Source organism: Typha latifolia, chromosome 7 (assembly GCF_019914945.1).
Source record: "Typha latifolia isolate L0001 chromosome 7, TyphaL0001v2, whole genome shotgun sequence".
Classification (NCBI taxonomy): Eukaryota; Viridiplantae; Streptophyta; class Magnoliopsida; order Poales; family Typhaceae; genus Typha; species Typha latifolia.
The window spans coordinates 5,406,600-5,419,990 of NC_133092.1; the positions used below are offsets into that span (position 1 = coordinate 5,406,600).

At 36.1% G+C, this 13,391-nt stretch overlaps 1 protein-coding gene across 2 annotated transcripts; it reads right to left on the bottom strand.

Annotated features, from left to right (window-relative positions):
* Positions 1–775: 775 nt before the first annotated feature.
* On the bottom strand, positions 776–10,103 carry LOC140793015 (uncharacterized). Of its 2 annotated transcripts, XM_073144326.1 has the most exons (7): positions 9,865–10,103; positions 8,899–9,269; positions 7,176–8,287; positions 5,220–5,405; positions 5,019–5,108; positions 1,167–1,244; positions 815–1,054 (listed from the first exon to the last, which is right to left on the bottom strand). In XM_073144326.1, the coding sequence occupies exons 2-4, from the start codon at positions 9,236–9,238 to the stop codon at positions 5,337–5,339; spliced, it is 1,521 nt and encodes a 506-aa protein (XP_073000427.1). In that variant the 5' UTR covers positions 9,239–9,269; positions 9,865–10,103; the 3' UTR covers positions 815–1,054; positions 1,167–1,244; positions 5,019–5,108; positions 5,220–5,336. The 2 variants fall into 2 exon arrangements, with proteins under 2 accessions (XP_073000426.1, XP_073000427.1); XM_073144325.1 differs by having other exon boundaries at positions 776–1,244.
* Between the last annotated feature and the right edge of the window lie 3,288 nt (positions 10,104–13,391).

A 13,391-nucleotide genomic window follows, 5' to 3' on the forward strand; every position in this document is an offset into this window, starting at 1 on the left:
CAAATAACTCCAGTAGTGTTACCATCCAGTCATGTTCTCGGTGATAGTTCCTCTTTTTTTATAGCTTTGATTCTGACGGCTACTTCTGAAGGATTGAGTAGCAATAAATAGCTATATTTGGCAGCTCTGTTTTGCAAGTATGTAACTTACCTGCAGAATTTCTGCAATTCCAAATGCACTCAGCCGCCCAGCCCTTGTCATGGGAACGAAGTAGCAACACAATCGATAGATATCTTCTTACAAACTTGATAGCTGCATCCTTTGATTATAAGTTACACCAAAATTTCCTATTTTTATCCAAGAAAAACTATGGCAGCATATAGTATTATACTATTATTCTGCCTCAGTATGACTTTTTCGGTCTACAGAAAGTTTGATTGATTCCAAGTGAAACATTAGGAACGATCAAAGTTTTAGGCATCGAGAACTAGATTTCTTTTTACCAATGAAAAAAAGAGAAGAAAACCAGATTCCAGGAAAATACTGCCCCTAACTCTAGCAAAGTCCTATCAACCAAATCAGAATTCTCAGTCGTTTCGATTTGAAAAATGGGCAACATTTCAGGAAGCATGCCAGATTCCTAAGAAACTGTCAAATAGAATTCTGGAAGAAAAATTACATTTATCCAGAAGTACACCAAACCATAGACGCAACAGCTCTCAGAAGAAAAGAGTATCACCTAAATCCTGAAAATGCTTAACAGCGGCGGCTCCAAAATAGAAATAGCCAGGAGCTCAACAATGAAGCAGCTTCTTTCTCCACAGACACAAAAAAATAAATAAAGCACCATTACAAGCTTTATAAACTTACAAGATTGTAACAAGAATAAAATAGTCCTTATTACAAAAGGTTAGTTTGTGAATGATGGGGCATCTGTTCCCGTTCATATGACTCTTTAATAATGATAGCACAGGACCTTCAAAAGTGCAGAAGCTTACAGGACATGAGGCCCAGAGAGGCACCAAGGAAGCATTGAATCCAAGTGATGCGGCTTTAAATGAATCAAATACCAATAACAATGTCAGCCCTCAAATATAACTTGGTTCAACCCTTTCTTCCAAAAAAAAAAAAAACAACAATGTCAGCCCTCACATTGTTCTCACTTAATTCTCTTGAAATGGTGCAGAAGCTCTCACAGTGAAGCAACAGGGCTTGTCATTGCTCACCAGGATCAGAAAGTCCCATATAGTCAGCTCAGCTCATCTCAGCATCTATCCAGCCTCAGATATGCTGAATACATCAATCTGCATGAAGAAATCAGAAAAATAGGATGTACTTTTAGCAAGCTAACAATCTAATATCACATATTGTTATCAACTAGTCATCCAAATAAATACTGTTTAAATCATGCATTGTTATAGAGCCCATTACTCTGAGTCCTTTTAGTTAGTCGTCAGAAATTGCTTAAAGACAAGTCTTACCAACTGCATCAGATTTACTCAATTCTCACTATCTCTTCCAGAACAAGGTAGACTACTGAGACAAATTTACCATGTGCAATGAACTTGGGTCTTGTTAATACAAGCTATTACCAAACTTCACAAATATCTTGTCTTTATAAATCATCTTTCTCAACCAATGAAACTTGCATTGGAATATTTTATCATGCAATGAAGTATTCTGCTACAGGGTAAATTGTATCCAACCATTCACTGTAATAACCGAAAAAAGGAAGAAGATAATAACGATAAGGATGATAATGCACTTATCCTTAACCCATATCGAACTACTATTGGGAAATAGAAAAGAAAACTAAACCCATATCTCTTTAGGATTTATCTCCTCATATATAGATATATAAGAACTAGGGTAATGAAAAAATATACATATACATATATATATATATATATATATAAGAGAAACCTTAAACATTGTAGAGAGAGAAGGTGCGACTCAGTGGCGGACTCTGGCAAAGTATAACAGCAGTTATAGTACTAGAAGAAAGAAAGAAAGAAAGAAAGAAAGTATGCTGCTATAGTATGCTTGGTCTATAGCAGCAGCAGGAAGGGTGAAAAAGAGGGTAGAAGAAAAAAGAAAAGGACTGAATTGGCAACTGTGCCTTTTAAAATAATTTTGAAAATCAGATTTTTACGATAAGTGTGAGGCAAGTTTTCTTGCTTATTGTTTATCAATTCAAAAAAATTAATAGTAATTTTATTTTATTAGATAAAATTTGTTACAAGATGCTTAAATTTTCATAATCTCCTTTGATAATATCTTTTGTATGTAAATTTTATTGGTTTTACAAAAACGGTGATATCATGACCTTTATATCAAATACTTTATTTGCTATTAGTATTCATGATTAAAACTGGAATTTTAATATTAGGATGATCTCTTTTAGATAATTAGACAAATCCGATTATTAGATATTTATCTCATTTTATTTTCAGCAAATAAGATATAAAAGTTTATCATGATATTAGAGTATTTTATAAGTTCAAAATTATTTGATTCAAAACAAATTGACGTCTATGCATTATTTTTGTTTATGCATAATGAATTCTTTGATAAAAATAAAGAATCTAGATGTAAGTGATCATGATTTGATTTGGGTTGACTCAATATGAATTACACTGATGAAAAAAATATTTGGAACTCAATTTGAGAGATAAGTCTAGAGAAAAGATTCTTACATTGTATTGTTATGATGTACTACCAAGTGACTCTGGCGAAATTAGAAAAAAGATTCTCAAATTTTTATCTGTGGTGACTCTAATCTTTACTTAACAGCCAATAGAAAATTAGTAGGGCATTGCAGAGGTAACTACTATGACTCTAAACAACTCAATTATTTAGAAAAGTCATGAACGCCATTCCGATGGTGACTGGTAGTGCAATGTCGCCATATGTTAGAATACCCATTTAAGAGACTATAACATTTTATCAGTTTGTCGAATATCTAAGATATTAATTTTGACAGATATAAATTCTGTTTTCAGAGTGATTTATTTAGAAATACAAGTTATTGCATTATTCACAATTTATGCACTTTGGGAAAATTCCAAAAAATGTATTCATTTTGAGAAAAATGTTATATATGAGTTATGATCCCTTATGCATTATATTATAAATTTATCACTTGTTGATTTTTCTATCCTTAAGCATATTCGTAGACAAAGTGGGATTACTTGCCGAGCGTCGAGCTCATTAAGCATCTATATTTTTTTAGGAGCAAATCAAAATAAGACTCTGGAGACCAAGCTTGAGATTGAAATCCTCCAAATAGGAGTCTATGGATTAGTCTTAGTTATTTAAAATTTAATTATGTTAGATTAGTAGTTTTGAATCTTATGAATTAATTCGGTATTAATTTAGTTGGATTAATTTTTAAATTAAAATTGTTTGACTTTATTTTAGTTATAATAAATTTTGTTATCACTGGCTTCATATCTCTTGGGATTATTTTCTCAAGTTACATGGCATGTCATGTCTCTAAGCGGGGTGTGACATTCACACTCTAGCTATATTACATACTCTTGTCTATTTATCAATTTGAAATTATCAATTTATCATATATCAACCAAATGACTAGTTTCATCCGAGTGCGACCTCTTACATATTGGAGGATAATTGATTCTCATAAGATTTTAAGATTTTTAGGAGAATTAAGGTAAAGAAAACCATAACATGAGCAAGTAGAGCTCTCATCCTATAGAGGAGCCCAGTGTTTGAATCTCCACGTTAGCATTATTACGTGATGTAATGCTTTGTGTAATAGTTCTAGCAGTTCTTTAGTCCCACATCAAGAAAAGGGTTGTCAAGCTCAATGAGTGGCTCGGGCTCGACTCGGCTAAAGCTCGAGTCTGGCTCGGCTTGGTCAGAGCTGAGCTAAGTGCGAGCCGAGCCTGATTGGAGCCGGCTCGCTCAGGCTCGGCTTGATAGGTTTTTATTCTTCTTCTTCTTCTTGTGATGCTGCCTCCTTCGACAGCGGCAAGCCGCCGCGGTGCCCCGCCTCCTCCTCCTTCTTTTTTGGCTCAATCTGGCTTGGTCTGGCTCGATCCAGCTCAACTTGATGATAGGCTAATTTTACGCTTGAGCTTGGCTCGGGCTCGGTCTAGACTGACTTGGACTCGGCTCGAGTTGAGCTGAGCCGAGCTTAAGTTCAATTCTAAGGCTCGAAATTAATTTCGAGCTGAGCCTGAGTGAGCCTAATTAAGAATACAATAGCTAGAAGAGGTCCATAATTCCATATAATTCTTCTTCTCTACTGAACTTCTTAAATGCTCAACTAACATCAAATAGGAACCTTTGCAATTGAGTTATGGGTTGAGCTGAGCTGAGTTGGCACAAGATTGACTCCTCTTATTTTTGAGCCGAGCTGAGCTAAGCATAAGCAGCTCGAGCTTAGCTAGCTACACCCTTATTGCCCAATACCTAATCTATTTCTTATTCAAACAGACAATGTTAGTAATTTTAAAGTTTCTGCTGACCAGAGACAAATTTAAGCAAGTTCCTTATTCAGCCTTTACTTCTTTCAGGATATGTTCGCCTAAAAATTAAAAAGCTTAAGCTTAGATTATCCATATGTGAGTACCAAGAACCAATTTAATCTTCCAAAGGGAATGATAACTTAAATGATAAATAAAAGTAGTGTTGCATGACCATAAACCCTCTAAGTTCCAGTAATTGATACTTATAATGAAGCTCCTTACAGAAGATATTTGACAAATATGAAAAAATGGTTAAGAGGTAACTTCTAATGTGGCAAACTTTCATACAGTTATGCCATTTTCTATTATTGCTGCTTTTTTTTTGGTTAAACAAGATAAAAACTTAATAGCTTCTAAACCCCAAGGGTGTGATTCGAACTCGTAATAGTATTTAAACTTACTCAAAAGTCAAAACCACCTTATGTAGTTGTGTTCAACTACAGACATTGATTGCATGACCTATAACTTCAAAATAATACTAAAAATGATTCATCATATGCATATATTGAAAATGAAATGCCTGGCAAACTGATTCATAAGAAAATAACAGTAAGTGGGGCAGAAATCCTGCAAAATAATTCAAACCTTCAAATTTAATAGAGTAAAGGCTTGCATATGAAACGTAGCAGTCGGGAATAACAGCAATTATGAGTTCATCTTTCATGTCCAACTGACCTGAGAACGAAAGAAGGTAAGAGAATTCAATACAATACGCATATTATTTAAATTATCTTCAAACATAATACAAAAAGGGAAAAGCCTGGAGAAAAGACAACAGCAACTGACCAGTCATGTTTGCATGTGTGCCAGAAAGAGAAGTTTAAATGCTGACTTTCAGCATCACAAGAAACAAAAAAGTGGTCTTATAGTCTGACATAAGACCTCATGTTGAGATGGGAACTCTCACTGCAAGCAAACCCACTTCATCCATGTTCTGAAGCAGTGGATGGAAAGATGCTCTGGTATGTCTGCCTGCTTGACAGCAAGCAAAAAATCAGAAGTAGAAAATGGGAATTAATTGTAACACCTTTCTTAGCTATATATCCGTTAAATCTAATAAATATGGTTTACCGTTATTCACATATTTGAACCATTTTTCCAAGTGACAAAAAAGTTCTCCTAACATAGATAATGTAGTCACATTAGAAAATTCACTTAACAAGTCAAGGAAGCTAATACTGATGCTTTTCAAGAATAAACCATACAGCTAGGAAGCATAGATACTTCCAAACTTTAGGTGTATCTGAATCAGACACTGCATCAGATTGGATACTACCTTCAAGTATCCTATTTATTCAATAAGTAATTGATTGCCCTCATGCACTTCTAATAAGCTACTCATAGTACACTCAAATTAAATATCAGTATGAAAGTACCATACATGTTAGCATATGATGCTTTCTTAATTTTTTGCAAAAAGATAACTTTTAGACTTTTAGTACTAATTTTGACTAGATTGACTTGTAGGGATTATCATGCCTACAATTCTATGATTAAATGATAGCATATCACTTCATTGACTTGGTGCATGTGGAATAGGCAACATCAATATTAAACAAAACTTGCTAGAACCTTATATTATATCTAATTTTTCTTTTACATATTCAAGAGCAGCTTCAGGCTTCATTGTTAAGGACTTAAGGGGCATCCATTACTGTTAAGAATACAATTTTATGTGAGAAAAAAGGCCCATATAATTAAGACATCACAAAACTGTCTCTTTTAGTGCTCACTATATTCCCTGTGTTCCACAACTCAATACCTCCAGTACTATGCTCATTTAGCAGCAGGATCTTTGCTTATCTCCCTTTTTTCATTCCATTTCTTCTCGTTGTATTTCTTGTTTCCTTTCACAAACCAACAAATCTCTCCCTCTCCCCAACTATTTTGACCAGGCATGACCTACACGGGCTCTTAGATGTAAACTAAAGCTCAAATCTCCATGTACTTCATGCACACATACTATCAATGAGATTTTCTATACTAACCTTTGCCTCATTATCTTTGTGTGTATGGCTAACATTTTGGGTTCAGAAAACAGAATTTTATCTTCAGGATTACATTCAAAATACAAAATCGAGGACCTTGGATTAGGTTATTATTATTATTTTGCCACCTGTGTCAACTTTAGATTCAGACAAAGGTCAATCAGATCTAATTAACTGAACTGCATCACTCTGCACAAGCTTGCAGAAAGCATCTTCAAAGCCTGATTTGGTGCAAGACAAAGAGAATTTTTTTTGAAGAATTCCTAAAAAGACCTCTAAAAACTTACTAAAGAAAGCACATAAGATTATAAAACAATGAATGCAACAGAACAATAAGTATTCACAAGAGTGAGATCATCAAGCAACACAACTTCAGTTTTTCCTACTTTGTACTCAAATAAGGAAAGAAAATCTAAGATATCAAAACAAAAGAATATAAGGAAGTGGAACATCAGCTTCTTCCTCAAACTTCAATGAAAAAAGGGGCAAATTTACTGCAAGGAATTATTCACTGCTTTAACTCCAAATGCTTTAGTCATTTTGCCCCTACTACTCATTGATTCGATTTAATTGGCCATGCTTACAGATGGCACATATCTCAAGTGGGTTGTGCCAATAAAGGCAAAGCCTCATTACCCCCACAAAATGCTAGTAAACAAATAGTGATAACACTTACCAAATACGACAAAAGAATGGACAAGAATAATGCAGTAAAATTAATGAGTCCAAGAAGATGAGAAAGGAGATAACGTACTATATTCCATACAGAAGAAAAACCATCTGTTGAAAGCCGCCAACTTCTCCCTCGTGGTTGCAAGCCTCTCGATCCATTTGAACTTTCAAAATCCACCAGCTGATCAGGACCACCTTCATCATGGTCATACTTCTTTCTCTTTTTTTTCCTGTCCCTTTTTCTCTTCCTATGAATGCTTCTAGTCAGGCCTTCATTATCAGTATCTGAATGGCCTCCAGATTGTATTATTGTGTAATCATCAACCATACGGAAACCTATTCTGTTTTCAGCAAACAAAGATTCACACAATTCTAAGGTTTTGTAGTCTTTTGACAAGTGGTAGTAAAGTATCCAAGACTGAAGACCAATGCATTTAATTGCCTCCAGCTTCTTCATCTCGACACATTCTTTCATAAGAGCCCAATGATCAGAATCACTAAAATCCATGGCACTTCTTAAAAGTTCTTCGATGATTCCCTTTTCTTCCTCATGCTCTTCATCACTCATGAGGCGTAACAGCTGTCTACCCTTGGCAATGATGGCATTTAATAGGAGAAGTTCATCAACAGATGTACAGCCATTATGTGTTGACAAAAGAATTTCAAGCCAACAACATGAGAATCTATACTCCTCGCACTGTGAATTTGGCCGAATACATTCGGTGAGTGACTTAAGGAAAGAAAGAAGCCTCTGTTCATCAAGAAGAATAAGGAGATGCTGAGAAAGAGATGAGAATTTCTCCTCCATCAAAAAATCTTTGATGATTACCCATATATCTTCACATTTCTCCTCATACATCAGACGTACAAATTGATCCACAAAATATTTTGTATCAATGCGCAAAATTTCACCATCTTTCACAGATTCAGCAAGCTCATCTGAAGACCAAAAATCTGGGACATATTCAAGAAAATTTTCCACTGTCTGTAGAACATCAAGATCATAAAAATAATGAGGCTTCGTGGCAACAACTGCTGGGGATTGCCCATGCTTCCCCTTCCAAACAAGCTCCTCCCAACAGATGTCACGATTCACAAATGCAAATTGGGATATAGCTCTAGCTCCCTTTTTATGTCCTGATTCACCTGGAGCAGCAAAATTATCAAACCATTGCATAATGCGCCTCGTGTTTCCTGTGATTCATAAAGAAATATATAAGCAATCTAAATTTAAGTCATCATGATTAGCCTTCTAGCATGGAAGAAGCCACTAAATGACATCAGCATCGGACCAGAAAATACCAAAAAGCAATAATTGTTTTATTAGTTGCTGAAGAAACTCCAAATATACTAAAAAGAATTTCCCAACAGTATTACAAAGGTAACCAATTTAAAGCCAAACTAAACAGTTTGTTATTTTGCTGTAGAAGCTCAAAATCATGTTGATAATTCTACTACTAAATCAATGCCCTTTGATGAATTCTAATTTTATCTGACTAAGATGATACCTCTTAAAGTAAAAGATGCCTCCAGCATGAAGCTCAAAGATACATCCTATCAGTACCAGAAATAAACATTACCTAAAACAACAAAACAAGTTGGAAATAGAACATAAAATGCAATTAAAAAGAGAAAAATTATAATTATTCTTAGGCTAAAGGTATGCCCTTGTGCAAAAAAGCCTTCAAATGTCCCATCTCCTTGAGGCACTTACATATTTTGCGTTACTTTGTAATAGAAATATGCAGTATAGATTTAATAGCATATTGAAATTGATCTATCAATTAGGAAAGAAGCAAACTCACCTTCAAAAAACTTCTCAAGTAGGTAGCATTTCTTTGCAATAATAGCCCCAACCTTCTCTCGTCTTTTCTCAATAATCATTTGTAGCAAATGAACAGAAACATCTTTCTTTGAACTCTTGGACTCCAATAGGTCAATGAACAATTCACGCTGATCACGTGGAGTAATAGAATGGATGCATGAGATGGTGTTGCATAGCCATAAGCGAGCCTCGTATCGACCACCTGACTTTATCACTGACCAGATAAGAGACTCCACTTTCTGCAGAAGAGAGATCCTCTCTTTTACAGCATTTACATCACCACTGACAGTCTCTGGTTTGTGCAAGAACAGAAGAACCATCTCCTACTTATGTACTAATCCAACCTGTTATCTAGATAAAGGGAAAAGAAATGAACTAGACAATATAAACGAGGGGAAAAAATCAAAAAATGAAAAGGAAAAGGAGGATGAAGGAAGCATCCAAAAGACATTAATACAAGCATGCTTACCAAGTCGATAATAATATTCTCATAGTGAATCAGATGATTTATTTACAACCATTAAACATATCCTACAATGCAATTCAGACTATAAACAAATGACTCCAGAAAATATTATAAATTTGACCGTCGAAGAAAGTACCTAAGAATCACACAGAACAGTTAGAACAAACTTTCTTAGTTTCAAATATATGCTCAATAGCAGTAGCAAGTGATACGACATGGAAGGTGGATAAGCTCTCGGAACCAGAACTCAAGCAGCTCATTTTCAACTAATAATTTTCTGACTTCAAACCTACCCTACCCCCACCCCACCAAACCCCAAACACACACACACACACACAACGATTGTCGATCAAGAATTTGGGCTTGGAATCAACTAGAACAAATATTATGCAAATTTCACCGGCCAAATCGCTTCCATTGCTCTTCTTCTCTATCTAAATTACTGAAGAAAATATCAAAGAACGGGTCGGGATCACTTACCTCAAGTGCTTAAAAGGTAATTTTTTGGGAGGAATCGGAGGATTCGGAGCAAGGAGAAAGATTTGTAATCCGGAAGCATTACGATTTACGACCGGTTTCTTCTCAAAACCCCCCTCATGCCTCGATTGGGTTGCTCCAACTTAAGATGGGCTACAGCTGGGAGAACTGGCCCAACCCAAAAAAAAAGACACCGTTTTAGGATTCCTTTTTCTCTACGCATATTATAATTTAGTCACTTCTACGTAGATTCCATTTTAGAAGTGTTAATAGAAAATATCAAATCACCCTTTTATCCTTAGCTTTTCTCTTATTTTTATTCTCTAAAAAATAGTAAAATAATCCGTAATAAATGTGACAATCGTATATTATTTTTTAATGAAAAAAATCTAATTTTAAAATTTTTTTCATATTTAAAAGTGTCAATGTGTCACAAAAAAATGTTTATATAAAAATAAACTACAAATCAAGGGGTCTAGATATAATTGTCTCTTATTTTATTTTATCTAAATTGAATTCAATGACGAAGAGGGAGACTTCTTAATTTTAAGTATATTGGAAAATATTACATATATATATATATATATATATGGGCTCATAATTATGTGTTTACCTACAACGTGAAGATAATCTCATAATTATACAAAACCAGTGATGCGACTCGGTCTATATTAGCTCCACTCGCAACATTGGATTCATTGGGATGAGCCCATTTATTTAGTTGAGTTTTATTAGAAAAAATAAAAGGATTTTTGTCGGGGGGTGTTCGAACGCAGGGACCGCGTTTGAACGAGTATGCAAACGTCTGTATGAGTTCATAAAAACATAGAATGTAAATTGTGCGTTCGAACGACTGCACACGTTCGCAATGACAAAGAACTGTAATTCCGTGTTCGAACGTGATCGGATGCGTTCTAATGCACCGTGGCGAAAGTTATTGGTTTGTTAGGGTTTTTCAATTTAGTTGAAGGGTCCTAGGGTGAGCCTCTATAAATATGTGGAGGAAACCATAATTGGAGTTTAGGTGATAATTGAAATTGATATTGTGCATTTATCTCCTTCTCAACTATCTCTAGCCATTGGCACTCTCTCCCAGCTCCATTCTTCCACCGCCTAAGTCTTTGGTCGGCTTTCTATAACTTCTAACCCCCCTCTTCTATAACAACTTCTCCCCTTTCACACCAAGAATTTAACCTAGCATCTATCTAGCCACTGAAAGGCTATCAAGCTAGGGTTTAATTGACCTTCGACCACTATTCGGTTGATATCTCAAGATCTAACTGTCCAATCCTATGATCTTGGATTTGTTAGAAAGCTCTTTCCTAGAGCGACAACATATCCAAAATGTAGAAAGATCCATCGGTTAGATTGTTCGCAAATCCCCTCGAAAGTTACAAGCCTAATCGAGTCCAAACTATTTTAGATCGGATCAGGCTAGTATGTAACAGAGAAGAAGAAGAAGAAAGAAAGAAAGAAAGAAAGAAAGAAAGAAAGAAAGAAAGAAAGGAGGAAGAAGAAGAAGAGAAGAGAAAGAGGAGGGAAGTGTGAATCTGAGCCGGCGGGGAGGAGACCGATTGTTGCTAACCAGCTAGTGGCTGGCCTCTTGCCGACGGCTCGACTTCAGCGAGCCCGAGCTCGGTTGTGTGTGTGTGTGTGTGTGTGTGTGAGAGAGAGAGAGAGAGAGAGAGAGAGAGAGAGAGAGAGAGAGAGAGAGAAAGAGAGAGAGAGGAGCTCACCAATGCTTGCGAAGGTGGCAGCAATGGGTTCCAAAGACGGCGACGACGGTGGTAGGCCGGAGTTGGCAAGAAAGAGAGAGAGAGACCGAAAGAAAGAGAGAAAGAGATATTTAGAGGGAGAGAGATAGGAAGAAAGAGAGGATGGAATAGGCTCACCGACGTCAGTGGAGGTGACAGCGACGACGGCGACGGTAGAGAGAGAGTATGTGTGTTGTTTGAGAGAGAGAAGAGAGCGAGAGAGAGACCGAAATAGAGAGAGGGGAGAGAAGAAAAAGAGAGAGGCAATGGGGAGGGAGGCCGCGGCGGCGGTGGGGGAGGGCATGGCACCCTCCACGTTAGCTACTCATGCAGTTGCATGGCCACTTTGGTCAGCTACGTCATGCCATAAATTTTTTAATTAATTAATTATTTATTTTTAAGGTTGGGTTGTTACAAGATCGATCGTTAATTCAATGCCAGCAAGCAAAGCCCTTAGTCCTAATGGTTTTTAAGCTGAATTTTTTCACACTTACTATAATGTTATTGGTTTTGATCTTGTCTTGGCTCTTCAAATTTTTATTATAATGAATTTATTCCCCCTCTTAGGGTCAATTTTTTATGACTTTTATCCCTAAAAAGCCTAACCCTGGCTAGGTGGTGGATTTTTGTTCAATCTCTCTCTGTAACATGGCCTATCACATTTTAGCTAAGATTCTAGCCAATAGAATCAATCATTTCCTGTCTAGGGTTATTACTTCTAATTATGAACCGGAATGTAGAGAGATCTAGATTGGGTATTTAGATTGAAGAAGGCTCTTTAATGGTGGTGGAAGGAATGAAGGTGGAATGAAAATAGGGATAAAGATACATGCGATCAGAGAAGGATTAGACGAGGGGAAAAAGGGGTTGCTCCTAGAAGAAGTAGGACAACGACAGACCGAGGGGAAGGATCTAACGATATCGGGTAGGGGTCGACGTGAATGTTAGGGAAAAGGAGGAAGAAAGAGGAAGGAGATAGGGAGAAAGAAGATTCATTCACAGTTAATCCAACTAGGGTGCACTCCATAGTAATTAGAGGCTACCATGTTGACCCAAACAACAAAAATAAATCCCTAAAATGAAATATTCTTGCCGCGACGCGTTCGAACCCTCCTGAGCCTGTTCGAATGCGCAAAATCTGTTCTTTGTATTTGCGAACGCATGCAGGCGTTTGAATAGACGTGTTCGAACACGAGTCTTTGGCGTTCGAACGCCCCTCTAGCAGAAAGTCTTATTTCTCATAGCTGGGAGACATCCATGATAATATCTTTATTGCTCAAGAATTCATTCATTCGGTGCATAAGTTCCCTAGTTATGTTGATTATATTATCCCCAAGATTGATAAAAGGCATATATAAGAATTTCATGAAATGCTATTCTAAATGTCCTTAACTGTATGAACTTTTCTTTTAAAATTTATTAACTGGATTAGGGCTTATATGTCCTCGGTCTCTTATGCGATCATGGTTAACGGTTTCCCTCTCAATATTTCATTGACCACAAGGGTATTCATCAAGGGGACTCTTTATCCCTGCATCTCATTATTATTGTTACTCAATTACTTACTGTTTTACTTAATTTTATAGTTGACTCTGGTAAAATGTATCCCTTTAAGCTTAGAAATTTTACTCTTAGTCATCTCATATATGTTGATGACCTCATGGTTATTATTAGAGTTGATCCTACCTCCTATTTTTTGCTTATGGAGGTCTGTAAGCAGTATGATTTTTTCACCAGTCTTAAAATTAATATTTAAATCTGAGGTTTTCTCCTTCC